Here is a 22,545-nt window from a genome sequence, read left to right as displayed (position 1 = left end):
GAGGTAATGTACAGCATCATGACTATAGTTAACAATACTATATTGTATATTTGAAAGTCACAAAAAAAACTGCAAGTATGTGTGGTGATGGATGTTAAGTTACTGTGGTAATCATTTTGCAACACATACATATATCAAATCACTATGTGGTACACCTAAAAATAATACAGTATTATGCCAACTATATCTCAATTTTTTAAAAAAGCATAAATAACTTATGTAAAAATGACACCAAGAACAACTGCCCCTCCTTCAGTTGTGACAACCAAAAATGTTTTACAATGTCTTCAGACATCATTGGTTGGGGAGGGGAAATCACCCCTTGATTGAAAACCAGTGACCACAGAGCAAACAAAGTTTTAAAGAAGCACAGTAACATAGATTTCAATACAATATCTATTCATACCTTAAGTTTAGTATTTCAAATAACTGTAAATATTTATGACTCCTTAATCACATAATCCCATCTATTTAAAAATTAGTAAAGTTCCCTTATTATCAAATGCAAGAAGTTCAACATTCAGCTCATTGCTCTCAAATCATAATCTGCCCTCATCTTAAGTGTCCAGACTTATTTCACATTCTATGCCTAGCTCACAGTCTTCACTGCTAGCTCATTGATCTGTCTTCTATCCTCTGCAAATATCGTTATGATTAAGCTTAAGGGATATTTTCCAATGGCATAAACACTGTATGTAAGCAGTAGTAAATAAGCAACTACAACTCAATCCACTGAGTTCTGTGTAAAGGTTCATATCAATGTCACTTGAGCTTTAAAGAATTTGTAAAATTAGACAACCACACCCCATAAATCAGACTAAAAGAACACTAACTGATCCAGAGGCAACAGCTCTGAATACAAAACTATCTAAATTTTAATTAATTTTAACTTAATTTTAATTTTTCTTTTCTGAATTCTAACAACTATTCCATTAAACAAATGGAAATTGCACCCCTTTCATAAAAACTAAAAGCAGAAAAGAGCTATCTTCCTAAGAGAGTGTGGCTATCTCTCATCTCCCACTTGAAAGAACAGCACGACTGCCACTGGTCTAAGGATCACATCCTGAAGAAACTCTACTATGATTTTTGGGATCCAAGAGTGTACACTGTTACATACTTATCTGACTAAATTTGGACACCGGAACCCAGTTCTTGCTGCACTTCTGTTCTTCTGAGATCTTATTTTCTCCTGGTTCTGGGTTCAGTTGGTCACTTTGAGAGCAGGTATTGGCTGTTGTGATCTAGAGAGAAAGACACTCATTGGAACACAGTGACATTAATCTGAATATGTTTTGAATCACATTAATAGAGGTATAATGTTGAAGAGCAGTCGTTGTTAACATTGGCTGCACATTAAAATCACCTGGGAAGCTTTAAACTTCCATCACTCATGCTGGAAGGACACAAGCAACCACGTGACTTTTCTATTTGCTATCATGATTGAGAACCAGGGTGGGGAGCAGTTCTCAGACTTGAGTGTGCATCAGAATCACCCAGGACTGTGTTAAACCACAAATCACTGGGTCTCACACTCAGGATCTGAGACTCAGTAGGTCTGGGGTGGGGGGTAGAATTTAAATGTCTGATAAGTTTCCAGGCAATGCTAATGCTGATGGAAGACCACAGTTTGAGAACCACTGGTATAGAGCAAAACAACAAAAACATGAGGGTTGGATCCAAAAGACCTTGTTAGAATTCTAGCTCTGTCACTTAGAAGCTATATGAACTGGGCAAATCATATAATGTTTATGAGCTCCATTCCCTTCCTTGTTACAATAATAGACAGCCAAGAATAATGGCTGCCTTATGTACTTCCCAGGGGGAGAGAAGAAATGAGATAAACTGACAAACTACAAGACAACAAACAAGTGCAAGTTATTAGTAGTTGCGCTCAGTTATAATTCCTAATTTTGCTCTGGTCATTTTAACTGTTTCCAAAATAACTCTATTTAAATTCATATTTTATGGGGTCCCAGCAATTCATGGCATTTTCCCTAAAAGAAGAGTCTTCTTTATCAAAGAAAAGTTTCTCCTCCAAAAGGTGATTTTACATAATTGTCTCAATATTTATCTTTTTGCTTCTGCTTCTCATTCTAAAGAGTTGAGGTGCTTTGAAAAATGCATACATGTTATTATAAGGAAAAATATGTGTAGAATAGAAAAATGAAGCAGGGTACTAAGATCATGAAAAGTGAAGTCCTGAAGAATTGTCAACTCAGATTTAAGTCTTCCTAACAATAAACAAAAAGATTCACTAAATGAAAATGAAAACATAATATATCATAACATATTCATAGAATATAGCTAAAACAATGATTAGAAAGAATATTATAGCACTAAATGCCTATACTAGAAAAGAAGAGAGTCTCCAATCAAATGGCCAAAGCATCTACCTTAACAAACTAGCAAAAAAAAAGGTGGGGGGGGGGGAGCCAATCAAACCCAAAGTAAACAAAGCAAAGGAAATAATAAGGAGCAGAAATCAATGAAATAGAATTCAAAGAAAAATGAAAAGCTGGTTCTTTGAAAAGATAAATAAAACAGATAAACCTATAGCCAGACTAATCATAAAACAAATAGAGAAAACACAAATATAAAATATTAGGAAAGAGAGATGTGATGCCACTACAGATCTCACAGACAATAAAAGAATAATAAGATAATATTTTAAACACTTTATGACAATAAATTTAAAAACCTAAATGAAATGGAAAAATTCCTTGAAAGACACAAAGCTCACTCAAGAAGAATCAGATAACCTGAATAGCCCTATATCTATTACAGAAGTTGAATTTGTAGTTAAAACTTTCCCACAAAGATGGTTTCACTGGTTGATTCTACTAATAACTAAGATTTAAATAATATCTACACAAAATTGTCCAGAAAAATGAAGAGGAAACACGTCCCAACTCAGTCAATAAGCCCAGCATTACCCTGATACCAAAACCAGACAAAGATATTACAAGAAAAAAGATCTAAAGAAGAGTATTTCTGAAGAAAAAAGATGCAAACAAAACATATCAAAATTTTAGCAAAATGAATACAGTACCTAAAAAAGATAATACATCATGACTAGATGGGGTTCATCTCATCAAGGCTGATTCAATATTCTAAACATTACTTCTAACATTATAAAATTAATTAAGTAATATAATTCATCATATTAACATAATAAAAATGAAAAATCATGTCAACACAGAAAAAGCATTTGACAAATGTCAATATCCATTAATGTAAAAATCCTCAGAAAAGTAAGCATAGAAGGCAAATCCTTCAACCTGATAAAGCACTTCCACATAAAAACCCTACAGCTAACATCATACTTACTGTAAAAGACTAAATGATTTCCTCCTAAAAGAAGAAACAAGGAAGGCTACCTACTTTCACCACTTCTATTTAGTACTGTACTAGAGGTACTAGGCAATGTAATTGGGCAAGAAAAGGATAAAATACATCCAGGTTTGAAAGGAAAAAGTAATAGTATTTTCATCATTGTAGATAACATGATCATTTCCACAGAAAATTCTAAAGAAGTAACAAAAAAACCTACTCAAACAAATAAGTAATTTAGCAAAGTTGTAGGATACAAAATCAATATTTTAAAAATTATATTTCTATATACCACCAACAAATAATCAGAAGTTAACTTTTAATAATTGCATTTGGAATAAAATTAAAATTTTAAGTACATAGAGATACATTTAAAAAATCTGTTTACTAAAAACTACAAAACATTGCTGAAAGAAATTAAAGACATAAATAAAGATATATCATGCTCATGAATCAGAAAGTTCATTATTGCTAAGATGCCAATTCTCTCCAAATTGATTCATAGAAATTCCACTCACCCCAGCAGGCTTCCCTGTAAAAACTGACAATCTTATTCTAAATTTATGTAGAAATGCAAAGAAACTAGAGTGGCCAAAACAACCACGAAAAAGAAGAAAAAATTTGGGAGACTCACAACACATGATTTCAAGAATTATTATAGTTATAGTGTTTGAGATAGTGTGATATGATATTGGCATAAAGACAGTCATATAGACAAATTGAATAGAACAGAGCGAAGAAATAGGTCCACCCATACTGTGGAACTATATGGTCAATTAATTTTTGACAAAGATGTCAAGGCAACTCAATAGGACAAAGATACTCTTTTTACCAAAAAAATTGGTAGAAGAATTTGATATCTGTATTCAAGGAAGGAAGGAAGGGGGAAGGGAAGAAGGAACCTCAATCCTTACCTATCACCGTACAAAAATGAACTCAAAATGGGTGGAGGACCCAAAGGTAAGAGCAAAAACTATAAAACTCCTAGAAGAAAACATAAGAGAAACTCTTAGTGACCTTGGGTTTGGCAAAATTTCTTAAATATGATATAAAAAGCATAGACTATGAAAGAAAAAAAATCAAACATTGGACTTCATCAAAATAAATAATATATGTTTCCAAGGACATTTATGAAAAATAAAAGGCAAGCCACTAACTGAGAGAAAATACTTGCAAAACATATATCCAGCAATGGGCTTATATTTAGAAGAAAAAATAAAAATTAAAAAGAGAAAATAAAACTCTTACAACCTAATAAGACAAACCCAATTTTTGTTGTTTGAACAGATTTGTCACCAAGAAAGATATATGGATGGAAAATAAGAACATGAAAAGATACCCAGCAGCACTAGTCACTATGGAAATGCAAATGAAACCACTGTGAGATACCACTACACACCCATTAATATGCTAAAATTAAAAAGATTGAGCATACTAAGGATTGGTAAGGATATGGAGCACTGGAACTCTCATAAACTGCTACTCATAAACTGGTAGGAAGGTAAGTTTCTTCTAAAATTAAACAAATACTTACCATATGACTCTAACATTCCACTCCTAAATATTTACCAGAGAGAAATTAAAATATAGGTCCACACAAAGACTTGTACACAAATGTTCATAACAGCTTTGTTTGGAATAGCCAAGAACTGAAAATAACACAAATGTCCTTCAACATACGAGGTGATAAATGAATTGTGGCAAATCCACTCCTCTGACCCTTAAATTTACATCTTCATACCTTCCAAGACAATGCTATTTTGCGTACGTGGCATTTTAGAATAAAGAGAAACCAAGCTAAGATAGGATATTACCTCAATTGCCAAAAACATAAAAGACACTTACTGGCACCTGTAGTTCTTGTGTTTTCTTCTTTTTCTTTGACAATTTCCTATCTTTCATTAGCATTTTGGCTTTGATCCATTTTGACTGTTCTATCTCTGAGGATTTTGAAAGATCTGTAGGGGAAATGATTTATATGAGAAAGTTTAAGATGGTATGGGAAAACATTTTGTTTCACAGAAAGGACTGAGAAAATCGGGAGAATGAGAATGGTAGCAATGCAAGAATTTAATACTGGTTTAAAAAATGTTTACTTCTTACTTTTAATCTTACAGATCTTTGATTTCTCTTCTTTGTGCAATCTCAAACTCTGACTCCTAATGAAGGGCCTGTCTCTATGAAGGGGATTGATCCAAAAAGATGTGTTTGGCTGGAGCCACGGTCCCACCTCTGAGCAATCCCTCTGGGCCAATCTTGTTGAGTTATCAGATAGGGATCTGCCCCGGATCTGCCTCTGGCATTGTTCACTCTGTTTGGAGTCACAGTTACAAGTGGAGGCCAAGCAGGTTTGCTGTTGTTTCTCAGTGCTAAACACACCCGTTTCATCGCCTTCTGAAAATGCCCAGTTTACATATCCACCTCCAGTTTGCATGCTCTTGACTTGGGAAGGGAGGGAGGTCACTTTAATGGGGGCAGATGCGCAAATCAAAGTGGGTAGCAACTGCTCCGCCTTGTCTTGTCTGGCTGGTATCTGAGCAAGTGACTCACACTGCTGCTTGGTTTCCACCACTGAGCTCTGGGCTGACACAAGTGGGGTTTGCCACGTCAAATGAACAGGGACCTCACGCTGGGTGACATGTTCAGTTGACAGCACATCTGCACCTGCTTCCACAGATGGTCTGGACAGAGACAAGCTGGTTTCTGCAGAACGAGAAACTTGCTCTAGATGAGAAGGGACCAGGAGAAATTGGCCATACTTTCGGTATGCTTGCCTGTTCAGGGACACCCCAGAAGGAACTATACTATTTTCTGTTTCTTGCTCTTCCTGGTCATCTCTTATATTTGACATCTCTTTGTCTGTAATCTCAAGAAAGGGCTTTTTCTTTACTCGTGGGGGATGCCAGCCTCTGGCCAGACTCCGCAGCAAAGAAGGGGGCATGCTATAACACTGGTATTTCTTCTCCCCAGAGATCTCCATGCTGCCTAGAACCTCTGCACAGATGACATTGCTCCAGCTATGGGGAAGTTTTCTGCAAGTGGAATGCTTTCTGTTGGCCAGGAGAACCTCATCCTCTTGTAAGGTGTCAACAGCAGAAAGGACTTTTAAGGTATCCACTGTCAGCGCAGAGAGGTCCTGCAGGTGTCCCACCTGGCTGTCCAAAGTCAATAAGGAGTCCTTTATGAAAGACACCTTCTCATTCATTTCTTTCATTTGGAAGTACATCTCTGTAACCCTGAGGGTAAAGAGAGGGAGAAAACCCGTAAACACAGTAAGCCAATAGGAACTTGCCTTACTCACTTCCTGTCCTGCTTCCAACTTTAGGTGGCTCCTCAGCCTAAGCTACTTCCCAAAGTTAGGGCTGTCATCTGCCTTCTTCTCTATCCAATACATACTCTCATCCCAGGTGATTTAATTCCTATAATCCCCACTATCACCTTAATAAGGAAAAATTACAAATTATATTTCTAGTCCTTATTTCTCTCCAATATTTCATAACCGCATTTCCAGTCTCCTGCTAGTTATCCTTTCATTCATCTCATCAACCAGCCCATTTGTATTCATTAATATATTCATTAATCTACATAGCAAACTTTTTTTTTTCATGCCAAACATTTTAATATCTCCTATTGTCAAGCACTGTGCTAATTTGGTAGAGAAAGGAAATCCTGAGGGAGAACTAGAATGATAAGAACAGAATCAATAATCAAATATGTAATTAGAAAAAAAAATTATAGATCTTTTAAAATAAAATTCCAAGTCTAGGGACTTCCTTGGTGGTACAGTGGTTAAGAATCCACCTGTCAATGCAGGGAAAATGGGTTCGATCCCTGCTCCAGGGAGATCCCACATGCCGCGGAGCAACTAAGCCCATGCGCCACAACTACTGAGCCTGAACTCTAGAGCCTGGGAGCCACAACTACTGAGCCCATGTGCCACAACTACTAAAGCCTGCACACCTAGAGCCCATGCTCCGCAACAAGAGAAGCCACCTCAATAAGTCCCCGCAACACAGTGAAGAGTAGCCCCTGCTCGTCACAACTAGAGAAAGCCCATGAGCAGCAACAAACACCCAATGCAGCCAATTAATTAATTATTTTTAAAAAAGAAAAAAAATTACCTATTAAAAAAAATTCCAAGTCTACACTACAAACAGGCATCCCAAGTTTCAAATAAAACCCATTTTTAAGAGACCTACATTCAGAGAAAGCCTGAGGCAAATTTTTAAATGACTTTGAATACTTTAACCCAAAATTATGTTGTCTAGCCATTGATTCATGTAAAAGCAACACAAGGCACCTTCAGCTTTGCAAGTACAAAAGTAAATTACAAGTAGAGTCAAATTAAATGTAACAACTGATTTCATTTACAGAATTAGAAAGAACAAAGAAAATATGTCTCTATATATCTATATAAATACTTCTGTATGGGGATAGGTTTTGTTTTTGTGTCCCCCCCCCACCCCCCAAAAAAGGTATGTTGAAGTCCTAACCCCTAGTACTCCTAGAATGTGATTTTATTTAATAGTAGGGTCTTTACAGAGGTAATCAGGTTAAAATAAGGTCATTAAGGTACACCATAAACCTATATAATTCACATCCTTATAAAAAGGGGAAATTTGGACAAATTTAGAGGGAAGACAATGTGAAGACACATGGGGAGAAGACCACCTTTTGACTGGAGTAATGCATCTACAAGCCAAGGAACACCAAGGACTGTCAGGAACACCAGAAGCTAGAAGAGGCGAGGAAAGACTCTCTCCTAGAACCATCAGAGAAAGCATGGACCTGACAACATCATAATTTTGAACTTCTAGCCTCCACAACTGTGAGATAACAAATTTCTGCTGTAAGACACTCGGTTTTTGATATCGAGTGTCTTACAGCCCTAGGAAATTAATACAGTTATCTAAGCTTAACAATCAATAAAATCAATTACAAAATACATATCTTGTGGTTACATAGAATGAAACTCATACACATGAAAATAAAACACAAAATTTTAAAACAAAAATAAATTGGAAATTATTCTAACAAATACAATGAGGTGTTTGTATCCCTTAAGTAGTCAAAAGTTTTTACAAATTGTTGAGGAAAAAAATATAAAGACCCCTAAAGACATGAATAGATGATTCACAAAAGACAAAACATAATGAAACATGGTAAAATATCCATTCTCATTAGGTAAGCAGAGAAATGATCAATAAAATTAAGACAACAATGAGTTTGTCTACATGGTAACAACATATTTTAACCTAGCAAATTTTACAAAAGAGATTCAATGACTCAGGGTTGGCAGGAACGCAACATTGGAACATTCAAATAGGCAAGACAAATAAAGAGGCAGTAATTTTACTGTGTTAAGGCAGACAGATGAGATAGAATATTACGCGGCCATTAAAAAAATCATACATTGTTGATAGTCATTTTCTTTGTCTATTTCTAATGGTAGGGATGTGGATGTCTGTTGTGTTCTGTATTATATACTTTTAAATTTGGTATAAAAACTTTGTAAGTCAAGAAACAATGAAAATTATGTTTACAAAGAATATTTAATTATTTGAAGAAATGTTTTTGATGTGTAAGGTGCAGAGGGGGACAAAACGCAAACTTGTATAATTTTAACTAAAAATATATAGAAGATTAAATGGAGAAAGACCAAATTTTTCACAGTGGACTCTGGCCTATGACAATTTTTTTTCTTTCTTTTCTTCCTTTCTTTCACTCTTTTATTTGGAGGAGGGAGTATACTTTCCAATTTCTCAATAATGAAAATCTTGGATAAACAGAAATAAAGCAAAAAATAGCAAGGGAGGGAATCTAACTAACAGTTTCATGGCTGACATGGCCATATGCCGAAATAACAAATTGCCCCCAGTCTTATTTGGGAGCTGGGAAAAGCAGTGATTATACTATGAAGAGCTTAGCATTCAGCTGTAGCAAAGCACTTCCCAAAAGAGTGTTAGACATCCCCTCTCTAGAGTATATCGCAAGTCACATAGATTGAGAAATCTTCCACTTCTTTCTGGAAGCTTTGTAGAAAAGAATAAGAGGGTGGTATTTTCCATTTTGATTATCACCTATGTGGGTGGAAACATCTCTTTCTTGCTTCAACTTCTATACCTCAATGGAGCCTTAATAAAGGCTTCCTGACCTTCTGGAACCTATAAAACTAGAACTGGCAAGGATGATGAAGAAAAGAGCACAAAATATATGTATATTCCCTTCCAAATATGCTTAATTAGAGCCTCTTCATCTAGTGCACTGTTTCGTCTAATTCAAAAACAGTACAGTCCAAACAGCAGTAATGGAGACTCATTAAGTTCCATTAGCATCAGTCACATCGAAGGGATACAATAGACACCAGCAACTATTCATAGCAATGAGTAACATGCTGCGATAGAGGCTGTGAGATAAATAACCTGGCCACCCTCAAATCAGGTCCTCCTGCTTTTACAGGCACTTCTTTTCTAAAGCTCAATGTCCTATGAAACATATTTTAATTATATTCCTCAACCACCATCTACATTAATTTAATCTAGTCTTTTAGTCATTCTGACATGTAAAAGAAATTCTCATAATTTTAGTTTCCTCTGTGCAAGGTTTGAGGGTGGGGAGAAAACCAGTATGGTTATTATTTCATTGTGGGTCTCTGGACCAGATATTGTAAAATGAAATTATAACAAGTATAATTATAACCATCATGATAATCATAATATTCACGAAGTGCTCATCATGTGCTAGGCATTTTACATAACTTTATTTAATCCACGTGACCGCCCTATAAGGTAGGCATTACTACTGTCTCTTCATGAAAAGAGGTCACATGGCCAGTCATATGGTTGGTGACATAGTGAGGCTTCAAAGTCAGAGAGTGTGAATCCATATTTAATGGCATTAACTACTGCACTCCAACACCTCTCAGCAATTTAGCAGGGATCCAGGCAAAGTTCTACTGGGGTCCTAAGTCCTTTGAAGGGATAAATGAATCGCACCCACATTTTCCATGCTGGGAGTTGTTCACAAAGGTTTCTCAGTAAGGTCTCAGGGTGAAATGATGATAGGACCTGCTCAAACTATAACTCTACTGAGTCACAATGCCATTATGATAAAGTGTTTAAACTTTTTTTTAGATGCAGCATTTCCCAAATATGACGTACCCAAACATGCTTAATATGGAAAAATGCCTAGTTCACATCTTACTCGACAGAACAGAGAGGGGAAAAATACTGGCTTACATTACTAGCGACAAAAGGTAGCCAGCGTTCCAAATACAGAAAGTAAAATATAAAACAGCCTTAATATGTTCCCTTTCCATTTTTACAATTCACTTAACTCTATAGAGATATAGGTGATCTGTTCTTCAGAGGTAGGCAAACATGCAAATAGCTTCCTAAATTCCTTTCCCTCCCTCTTCAAACTACTGCTCAGTTACTGTTGGAAAATATCCTTCTCTCCCTCCCATACTTCATTTATGAGCTCCCCAGAATGACCTCAACAAGGACAACTATGTAAAAAGAGGGCTGGTGAGATAGCTCTATCAAGAAGGAAAATTGATCGAGTGTGTTTTGAAGTTAAATTAGGGCTTCATAATCAAGTGGCTAGAGCCCTTGAAAGCATCTAGAGTATTTTTCAGAAGCTCCATACCCATCGACCATTTAATCCTTCTCTACTCAAATCCCAAGAAAAAAATTCAAGATAAATGTAATAGCGTATGATGATTACTGATGTTCACTTCACTATTATTATTATTATTAATTATTATTATTGAATTACTTTTTTAAAATGTCTGGTTCTCAAGTTTTTACTCTATTCACTTGACTCATGATACTACCTTCTCCAAATTTTCCTTATACAATTCTGATCAATTCTTCTTAGTCTTCTCCACGAGTTCCTCTTCCTCGGTCCATTACACACGTGTTGACACCTCTCAGGGTGAGACAATCAACCCACTGAGTCTCTTTACTCCACTTACTTCCTGAGCATAATCGCTTCCTCTGTCATAGTTTTATTTTCCTAAAATATGCAGATGACTCCCAAATTTTCTTGTTCAGTTCAAATTTTGCCCTTGGGCTTCAGATTCATATATGTAAAGCCTTCCAGACATCTCTGGCTAAACGTGCCACCAGAATCTCAGGCTCGACAAAACCTAAACCTCATTGCTTTCCAGGGCTCATTGCACTGTCCCTGCCATGCATTTTGTATTCTTTACCTTGGTAGTGCCACCTTTCACCTAATTACCCTGCTAGAGACATGAGTCATCCCAGACTCCATCCTCTCCCTTATGACCGCATCCAATCCTTAGCTCACTTCTTAAATTGTCCTCTCTAAATATGCCTTTATCCTCTTTGCTATATGGCCTAAATGTCTGTGTCCGCACCCAAAATTCATGCTGAAATTCTAACTCTCAAAAGTGATGATATTAGTAGGTGGGGCCTTTGGGAGGTGATTAGGTCATAAGGGTGGAGCCTTCATGAGTGGGATTAGTGCTCTATTTTTTATAAAAGAGACCCCACAGAGCTCCTCAGCCCCTTCCACCACATAAGCATACAATGAGAAGTTTGTAACCCAAAGAGGGCCCTCACCTGACTATCCTTGCACCCTGATCTCAGTCTTCCAGCCTCCAGAACTGTGAGTAGTAACTTTCTGCTGCTTATAATCCACTCAGTCAATGGTACTTTGTCACAGCAGACCAAATGGACTAAGATAACCTTCTTTCAATGCTACCACCACTAATTTGGCTAGTCCTTGGGTGTCATCCATCTGCTGTATCAATCTCTTGAGTGGTTTCTCTAGTTCCAATTCTGACTCCTCAAGTATATATGGTAACAACCTAGAAGATAATTCTGTCTGACCACCTAAAATTTTTCCTTAGTTTATAGTGTAAAGTGAAGGGCTCTCCAGGACCTTGTTCCAGTTCATAATGTTGGCCTATCTTGACCCATCTTATCTATTTACTTCTTTTTTTTAAGGTTTGGAAGGGAATTTGTAACTATCCATCAGCACACTGCCACACAGTTCATCTATATTATCCCACAGAATCCTCACAACTCTAAAAGGTAGGTCTATTTTTGTGTCCATTTTACAGATAAGAAAATAAGGCCCAGAGTTAACTTGCCCAAGTACATATAGCTAGTAACTGCAGAAGCAGGACTTCATCCCAGCTCTGTAAACTCCTATCTGGGTACATGTTGCATACAAAGCGGAACCACGCTGGCCCACAGGACTCAATGAGCATAGCTACAAAGGAGGCAGAATGTGTGGAAGGGGCAAAGGCAAAGGGACACTCACAGCGCTTTGGCCTAAAGATATTATGTAAGTCAAATAGAAATCTGTGGGTTCGCGAATCATTATTTGATACTCAATTTTTTCCTCAATATTAAAATGATCTGAAATTCAATCAGCTACCTAAAATATATTTACATAAATGTGGTATTAATTTTAAAAGTTCGGAAATAAGTCATATGCCCATACTGACCATTTAGAAAGTCTTTATTGTGATTCAATTTTAAATATAGCCATATTTAAAGATTCATCATCCATCTATTTGGACATCAGAAAAAAATACATGTATAATTAGGTATAACATTTTATAGTCAGGTCCATGTATATTCAAAAATAAAGGGGGGGTGGGATGAATTGGGAGACTGGGATTGACATACATACACTAATATGGATAAAAAGATAATAAGAACCTGCTGTATAGCACAGGGAACTCCACTTCAATGTACAGTAGAAATTAATACAACATTGTAAAACAGCTATACCCAATGAAAAAGTAATAAAAATTAAAAAAATAATAAAATGGATAACTAACAAGGACTTACTGTAGAGCACAGGGAACTCTGCTCAATATTATGTAACAACCTAATAGGGAAAAGAATTCAAAAAAGAGTGGATATATGTATATGTATAATTGAATCACCTTGCTGTACACTTGAAACTAATACAACATGGTTAATCAACTATACTCCAATATAAAATAAAAAGTTTTTTAAAAAAAAGAAAGAAAAAAGCACTAAAATCATTAACTTGAGATGTCTGGTTTTTTTGTGATTAGCAGTAATCTTTTGATGTTCAACTACATGTGTTGTTTTGGGTTTTTTTGTTTGTTTGTTTGTATGTAGCAAAATCTCCTATATATCCTGGCTCTTCCCTTACTTCTTTGGAATAGTTCCTCAGAGCTATATGAGAGGCTGCCTTCCCAGGCTATAGTCTCCAGCAATGTCCTTGAATAAAGTATAATTCTCAACTTTAAAAAAATAAAAAAATAAAGATAAATAAAATAAAAGAACACATTTAACTTCTGCCAATTTTCTTCCAATCAAGAAACCAATTCTGTGTTTTTAAAAATGCATATAATCGCGGAGACTGTAGTTACTAATACTGTATTGTACATTTGAACGTTGCTAAGAGAGTAGATCTTGAACATTTCAACACAAGAAAAAAATTTGTATGGTGATGGATGTCCACTAGACTCACTGTGGTGATCATTTCACAATATACAAATATCGAATCATTATGTTGTATCCTTGAAACTAATATAATGTTATATGTCAGTTATATCTAAGTTTTAAAAATGCATATAATCACATGAAGTCTGCATTTTGATACAATGTTATGCACCCGCAATCAGTAGTACGTCCACAGTAGCTTTAACCCGCTAGTTTCTGTTTGTTCACTTTCTCCAACACGTCTCCTCTTCCCTCAAGCCTCTGAAAGGCCTCTCTGCACTGACTCCCCTCAAATCGCGCACACCCCAGACACCCTCAGCTGATGACTGCCACGAGCACTGAGTCCTCTGACACACTCCCCATACTCTCTCCTGGCCCCCGCCATCCACTGCCCTTCCCAAGGACTCCACTCAGCAAATCACCTCCTCCCTCTGGCTCCTACAGGTTCTCCCTCGCTGGTGGATCATTTCCAGGAACAAAGACATTAATTTTGTTAACTCCACATGAAACACAACAAAAGAAGCTCACCATGTCCCCATACCCCCCCTTTACCTCCCTTCAGAGTAAGACTCCTTATAAAACCTGCCTCTAATTGCTGTCTCTACTTCTATTCACCCTCCCTCCGCACGCTTCAGTGAATCTGCCCTCAGCTCCACTGTACCAGTTCTGGTCAGGCACCCTGAGAGCTCCATGACTCCCAATGCAACCAGCACCCTGCACTCCACCTCCTCCAGGCCTACCTGCTGCTCCTGGACACACCTGCGTCCACGTTTGCTGCTCCATCCCATCTCCCTCAAGTCCCTCCTCCTCAGCTGCCTCAGAGTGACCTTCCTGCACCAGGATCCCAAAAAAGGTCCAGCGCAACCCCCATCTCCAGCAGACCCTTCACCACCATCCTTCTCTATTCCCTAGTACTATTTTTTTTCTTCATTGCTCTTTTACTGTCTGACATTGTTACATATGTATTTTTTGTCCTCCACCCCCCTAATCCCTCCACATGCATGCATTAGAATGTAAATCCTATGAAGGAGGGGCCCCTTGTCCCTTATTCACCATTTATCTCCACTAACTTAGAAGACTGCCTGGAACAGAGTAGATGATAAATGTGCACTGATTGCATGACTATTATATGATACTAGAGAAAATTTTAGAAAATCAAAACCTCTGGGTTTTAAAAGTAGGCCTTTCCCAGGACATGGAAGCAACCTAAATGTCCATCAACAGATGAATGGATAAAAAAGATGTGGTACATACATACAATGGAATATTACTCAGCTGTAAAAAGCAATGAAACTGGGACATTTGTAGAGACATGGATGGACCTAGAGGCTGTCATACAGAGTGAAGTGAGTCAGAAAGAGAAAAACAAATATTGTATATTAACACATATATGTGGACTATAGAAAAATGGTACAAATCAACCGGTTTGCAAGGCAGAAACAGAGACACAGATGTAGAGAACAAACATATGGACACCAAAGGGGAAAGCAGGGAGGGTTGGGGGGGGAACGAATTGGGAGACTGGGATACCAAATTTTACACTCTAAATATATGCAGTTTATTGTAAAAAAATAAACAAATAAAAAGTTAAAAAAAAAAAAAAAAGTAGGCCTTTCTACTTTTTCCAGACCTTAGAGTAGAATCAGGTTTAGGTAGCAGTTTAGGGGATGAAATTACGTGTATAACTTTTACCTTTCTGATGTCACTCGGATTCGTTCCTCACAACTACAATTCAGACCTTCCTTCTTTTCATGGAAGTATTTTTCCACACACTGTTCTTCAAAACTGTGAAGTTTTTTCAGATCTTCCTTACTCAGGTAGAGTTCTATAGAAATCAGTACAGTGCATAAAAAGAATCATTATTCACCCTCCATAGGAAGCCGATACAGTATATTAGTGACTTTTCTTCCACTGGTGTTGAAGATGGATAAAACAATAGCTTGCATGGTAATAGTTTGCTGCCTTGTCACACTGTATTCCTAATATTAACTGGGAAGCACTATGTAGAAACAACCGGAAACACCAAGCTGTGTCTTTCCTTTTTGTCCTATAAACAGATGTGGGAATTTGAAGGTGTCTCATGTGGAACAGACATTTTATCTTAAATATTTTCTTACATTAGAATACTTTTACACATAAAAATTTACCGTATTCATATACATATGGAAGTTCTCCCACAAACTGTTCTGTCAAAATGACAGTACATAACTACAGGTTAAAATCAAGGTTACAAGAAGTTAAAGTCTGTTGAAATTAATCCAGTAAGTACAAGAAAGTTTTACTTTGTTGCACTGAGTTTATATATACACTGAGTTTGTATATACTAAGTTCTTCTGTTGAAAAAAGAGACATTATTAGTAGTCAACCGCCAAGCAAGGCTATACATCTTCCTCGACAATTATACTTAATTCATTAAAAGTCACGTCATTTCATGATGTTATGAAACTAATGCAATTCTATATCAAACTTCAGTGATCACATCTGGTCTACCACCTTGACTCTTACTCTGACATAACAGAAAAATACATTATCTTTTGAGCAGGTTTCTAATACTTGTTAAATATAAAAATGCTGTTGCAAAAAGGGTAAAATTGGAATGTTATTTTGCTGCAATCATTTCACCTAAATTAGAGGGAAAAAGGACAATTAATGTTCTCCAGAACTTATTAGAAATGCAAATATTCTGTTATTTTCCAGTAAAGTGAGAGACAAGAATATTAATTTTAAAAGATGACTACAAGAAAATATTCAGCCATAAAAGATGTTCACAACTCAAAGGCACAGTGTTTTCTGATTTTTATGGTATGGAAGAATCTTTCAGATACAAAAAAAAAAAAAAAAAATCCAGTATCCTCCCCATCCCCACTCAACTCTAAATGTGTGTTTGCATTAAAGAATCTCGTATGAGTAAGGAACTTTAAAAAATTGTATGATTTGAGCCTTCTGTGGATTCCTGAGAGCAAACAACCCACAGAGCATTTCCAGCGATAGGTGCAGCTTGCAGTATGTGGCATGTTCTTGTGACTTCCACCAGGTGGCACTGCTGCCCCACATGCAAATGTCTTGATCCTCAATACAGAGGATCTCGCGAAAATTTAAGAATTTCCCAGATCTCAGGGTGAATTCACTTTTATCCATCAGAACATTTCCTCGAGTTTTATCCCAGAATCATCCTATAAGCCCAGACCAAGGTTAGCCCAGGAAAGGGTTCTTTGTTATGGTGCTAGAAAATTTGGCTAAATTCTAGTTAATTCCAGGATCTCTCAAGTGGTTCACACTCTCCTGTTAGATTACAATTGTTCAGCGATGGCAGTCTATTGGGAGCCAGAAAATTATAATTATAAGCCTTTAAATTAACTTCAGTTGTGTTTTGACTTCCATATAAAGGCTGAATCTCTTAGGGGAAAAAATGGAAAAGAAAATAAATCACCAGAGTAACTCAAGAGGAGAAAAATACTTCACAGAGCCAACTACAGCAGGAGCAAAAGCATGTCACCTTGTCAACCTTGTGATAACACCTGTCCTCCTAAGGGCCCACCGAAATGTATAAATAGTCCATAATACTTTATCTGAAATTCCTAGAACCAGTCCGTTTCAGAATTCACAAGTTTTCTTTCCCAGTTTTGGAAAGGTAATAGAGTGCAAATGAAGTAAAATCCCTAGCTGGAGCTAGGGCAATACCCTGAAATCAAACACATAATTCCTGCAGCAAAAATCAATGAATATTCATACTACAGGGGATAAAGAGGATAAATGGCTTACATTAGTCCCATTAGCCTCTCCTGTCCAAATGAGTCTTTCTCCTACTTATAAAGAAAAAGACTTTCCATTTTCAGATGTATTTTGGATTTAAGGATTGAGATAGAGGATCGTGAATTTATGCCACCCATTTCCTCTATGTCTAGGAATTACCTAGAAATGGGAGTAATACCAGCAGGCCTAGAGGAACTACAAAAGATCTGTAAAGCATAAGAAGGAGTATTCTCTTATAACAATTAGTATGACAGTCATATCATGCAGTCAATATACGGAGAAGCAAAATGAACTAGGAAAATCTCAAAATATGTTGAGTTAAGCTTTGCCGAAAGAGAGAGAGAGAGAGAGAGAGAGAATCCACATTTCAGCATCCTGAGTTGAAGTTTTTGAAAATTTGAAACATCTATAAAGAATCCCCTCCATATTCAGTAGATTAGAGAACCAGAGAGCCATGACTCTGGTGAATAAGTTAAGCAAAGTCTGGTTTATCTATCTCCCTTAGTCCACAAGACCTTCTGTATCCTTTCAATTTGGATTCCATCTTCAACAACAGGGAAATAAGTACAGATCACTGTGACTACTCTCTAGGAGTTATTCTGACATCTTCCCAGCTGAGCAGAGAAAACACGAGTTTTTCAGATGACAAAAAGCCTTTACACATTCAAGCAGAAATTCCATTCCTACCTATTTCTTTCTTTCATAGAATCAGTTACTCTTCACAAAAGGTACTACAACCACATAATGAGAAGAATGTATTTACGTAGACCCAGGTCCTCAGCTGACTCTTTTGTCAGTTAGAGCCTTCCATCCTGTGCCCTGAATTTAATCCACAATGTTCCAGGTGTGTTCACCTCGGATCTCCACTCTTTACTCACTTCCTCCTGCCCCACCAATGGAAACTTACTTAATCCAACGTCACCCTCTTCTTGGTCGTTTGGAGCTTGGTGATGGCAAAGACGGCGAAGGAGGAGACCAACGTGACTCAGCAGGATAAAAGGTGGGGGCAGCCACGGCTTCTCGTGGTAGGTCATGATGTAGCGATAGCGATTGTATTTCCACAGGTTATTCGAAATGGATTTCAGATCTATGTAAACGTTGCTGTAAGTTGTAGTAAAAGAGGGATAGTGTTTTAATATGGAATCCTGAAACATAACAGTTAGATAACTGCTTTATTTTCCAACTTGTATGACTGGTTCACCTGAACATGACCACTAGTTAGCCAATAAAAACAATATCCATTGCATTTATGATTCTTCTTACACCAAACAACATAATCACCTTCTACAATAAAATATGCTAATAACAATAAGCAAAAGGTAGAAATTACAATTAGAGAAAACAAAATGCTAACATTTCAAATGCAATGAACAGGACTTCCCTGATGGTGCAGTGGTTAAGAACCCACCTGCCAATACACGGGACATGGGTTTGATCCTTGGTCCGGGAAGATCCCACATGCCTCGGATCAACTAAACCCGTGCGCCACAACTACTGAAGCACAAGCATCTAGAGCCCGTGCTCGGCAACAAGAGAAGCCACTGCAATGAGAAGCCCAAGCACTGCAATAAAGAGTAGCCCCCGCTCTCCGCAACTAGAGAAAGCCCACACGCAGAAATAAAGACCCAATGCAGCCAAAAATAAATAAATAAATTTATTTTAAAAAATACAATGAATAGAAACTGTCCTCTGAAAGTAATACTATTCTTAATCCACCATCTCTTCTCACAAAGGAAGATCTTTTCAGTCCATAATTCATCATTCATGATAAACAGCTTTAATGTTCCTCTATATCATCAACCTTATGAACAGATTCTCCTAATGTCAAATGTGAGAAGTGCTAGAATAATCCTAGTTAAAACATTCAAATGAAAGAATATTAATGAAGAAGAAGAGACAGAAGAAAAGTCAGTTCATCCTAAAATAAATCAATAAGCAGAGCCTCGATTCAGAAGCTAGATCAATTTTTTAGATTAACTTTATAATAAAAGTAACTCCTTATTGGAGGCCACCTTGGAATTTTTTCCATTAATTATATCAATTATAGTAGGCAGATAGTGCAGTAACTATGCTGATATTATAGAACTTGTGATGGAAGTTGTGGTGAGTGGTACAAATTCTCAAACATATCATCCTTAACGAATTAAGTCTATAACATGACATAGGTGGGGAGGGCACAATGGAATATCCATCTTAATATTTTGCTTAAGCTAATATATAATTTATTTTCTTTAGAGAAAGATGGCAGAGAAGTATCTGAGAAGGGCAGCCAAATATGGCAAATAAAAATGCAGGTAACCCGAAACTGCAATAATGATAAAGAGAAGGAACACGAACTATCCTGGAGAAAGCCAGCTTAGGATAAGGGGAGGGGGGAGTTTCAGAGTCCATAAAATAGATAAAGGAAACATAAACGACTGGGTTTAACAGTAGTTCTCAAAGTGCAGTCACTGAGCCAGCAGCACTAGCATCACCCGAGAACAGATCAGGAATGCAAATTCTTGGGCCCTATCCCAGAATGATCCAATGAGCCATCTGTGTCTCAGCGAGTCCTCCAGGTAATTCTCCTGCACAGTCAAGTTTGAGGGCCGCCAGAATTACATGCTACTCCCATTTCAAGTGTGATTACAGCCTGTCCATCAGCAGGTGGTGATCTTCACAGTGTATTTCAGGGTGTCTCTAATTACAGAATCTGGAAAGGGGCCTTTGGACCAGGAGTCAGATCTGGGGTTGCTCAGCTTGTGTAGTCCTCACTGTGTTCATCTCAGTGAGAAGACTGGCCTGTGGGAGGATTTCTCAACCTCTCTCTCTTTTTTTAATAAATTTATTTATTTATTTATTTTTGGCTGCGTTGGGTCTTCGTTGCTATGCCAGGGCTTTCTCTAGTTGCAGTGAGTGGGGGCTACTCTTCATCGTGGTGTGTGGGCTTCTCGTTGCAGTTGCTTCTCTTGTTGCAGAGCACAGGCTCCAGAAGTTGAGGGGGTTCCCGGGTGGCACAGTGGTTAAAAATCTGCCTGCCAATTCAGGGGACACAGGTTCGATCCCCGGTCCAGGAAGATCCCACATGCCACAGAGCAACTAAGCCCATGCGCCACAACTACTGAGCCTGCCCAAGTAGAACAAGTGTATTCTTAGAGGGGAGATCAAGAGTTTGGACATTTGACAGTTCTGAAATCTATTGAATATTATACATCTGACTGGTGATGGAACAGGACAGCTGGATCTACAGGACGGAGTTCAAGAAAGAGATCTAGGCTGAAGATATAAGTTGGGATTTGTCAGTATATACACACAGGAAACTGAACAAGATCACCAAACAAAGTGCAAACAAAAGGCCTGGGCCCAGGGACATTCCGTGTCAAAAGGCTGAAGAGAAGATGATGATCCAGAACAGGAGACTGAGAAGTGAAGAGAGATACAGAAGAAAACAGAATGAGATATACTGAAAGCTAGTGGAGGAAAGTTATCAAGGACTCTTTAACCAACTTTCAACCTCATCAACTGTTATTCTCCATGATTCCAAATTATTTCTTAATTACAATGTATGATCTCCTTTCATTCTGCTTTTATTACACTCTTTATTGTTTTTTCTCCTCACACTCTGCTGCCTTCCTACCAGTAGTTCCATGCCCACATTTAAAAACCATAGTAATAAAACATGAGACACACAAAGAAAACAAAGGTTACATGTGAATCTTTCAAAATACCTGCACCCATTTTTGATTCATACAAAATAACTGTATTTCATTAAAATAACCTACTTGAAGAAAGCAATCAACAGGTTCACCATGATGATGTATTGTACGAAGAGGTAGACAGCTTGCAGGAATGGAGTAAGAAAAGAACCAGGAGGGCAGGACGGCTGGCTTGAACAAACTATAAATAAAGAATTTAAAAGAATGAGAGAGAAGGTGAATCACAATCCTATGACTCTAGACAAATATTTAGCACATTGACAGCAGAATACCACAAACTCTTGACATTTTTAAGATTCAGATAGTTGTTTTCCAGGGTTCTTTTCTACTCTGAGTATCCAGGAGGGTTAAATTTCTGCAGGGTGGCAGAATCCCCTACGTACCATCTATCTCTGAAGCATAGACTTCTCCATATATCATCCAGTATGGTTCAAACACGATATCTCGAGCAAGGGTCCAGGACGGAGGCTCCTGTGGTGAAAGGATGGCCTTGCGTGCCACTCCAAAGCTCAGCAGGACGATAGCCATGATGATCACAATGTAGAACATGTTTGCCGTCTACCAAAAAGCACGGCACAGCCAGAAGTTTACCACAAGTTAGAAATTTAAAACAAATCGAACACCTGCAGCCACCATGATTATACCTGCCAGTGATAACACTGTCTAGTCATTGATCGAAATCCCCAGGCCATGAATAGCTGGATTTCCTTTGGCTAAAACATTTTGTGTTCTCTGTACAGTATGTGTTTCATGCCAATGTAGTCTATGGAGTAATTTAAATGTGCTAACAGTAGGGGATCTGTGCTTCTTTTTTTAAGATGTGATGAAATATGAACAGCTTTTGATTAGCTAATATCTAACTTTTCATTAGAAATTAGGAAAAGAAAAAAATAGGGATATTCAAATTAGTAAAATGGCTCCTTATTCCCAGGAGTTAGAGTCTGAGAAATTGATCAGGCCAAGAATCTGCTAAAGAACTACAAGGTGCTGAACACCCTGATGAAGTGGAGAATTTTTTTTTTTAAAGATGCAAAAGCAACTCTAAAATGATGTTTGGGACTTGCCTGGTGGTGCAGTGGTTAAGAATCCACCTGTCAATGCAGGGGATATGGGTTTGATCCCTGCTCCAGAAAGATCCCACATGCCATGGAGCAATTAAGCCTGTGGGCCACAACTATTGAGCCTATATTCTAGAGCCTGTGAGCCACAACTATTGAGCCCATGTGCCACAGCTACTGAAGCCCTCATGCCGAGAGCCTGTGCTCTGCAACAAGAGAAGCCACTGCACTGAGGAGCCCGCACACCACAAC

The 22,545-nt window shown here is 37.6% G+C and overlaps 1 protein-coding gene across 1 annotated transcript in view; it reads right to left on the bottom strand.

The window, feature by feature from the left end:
• Positions 1-22,545, bottom strand: part of TRPM6 (transient receptor potential cation channel subfamily M member 6) — a 134,024-nt gene that overhangs the window by 28,785 nt on the left and 82,694 nt on the right. The window contains 7 exon segments of the mRNA XM_057721746.1: positions 1,121-1,244; positions 5,179-5,291; positions 5,437-6,569; positions 15,480-15,612; positions 18,448-18,641; positions 21,302-21,416; positions 21,619-21,793. Coding sequence (XP_057577729.1) covers positions 1,121-1,244; positions 5,179-5,291; positions 5,437-6,569; positions 15,480-15,612; positions 18,448-18,641; positions 21,302-21,416; positions 21,619-21,793 — 1,987 coding nt within the window.

This window comes from Hippopotamus amphibius, chromosome 2 (assembly GCF_030028045.1).
Source record: "Hippopotamus amphibius kiboko isolate mHipAmp2 chromosome 2, mHipAmp2.hap2, whole genome shotgun sequence".
Classification (NCBI taxonomy): domain Eukaryota; kingdom Metazoa; phylum Chordata; class Mammalia; order Artiodactyla; family Hippopotamidae; genus Hippopotamus; species Hippopotamus amphibius.
The sequence above is the reverse complement of the archived record's forward strand: the minus strand, read 5'-3'. Positions and strand labels throughout refer to the sequence as shown.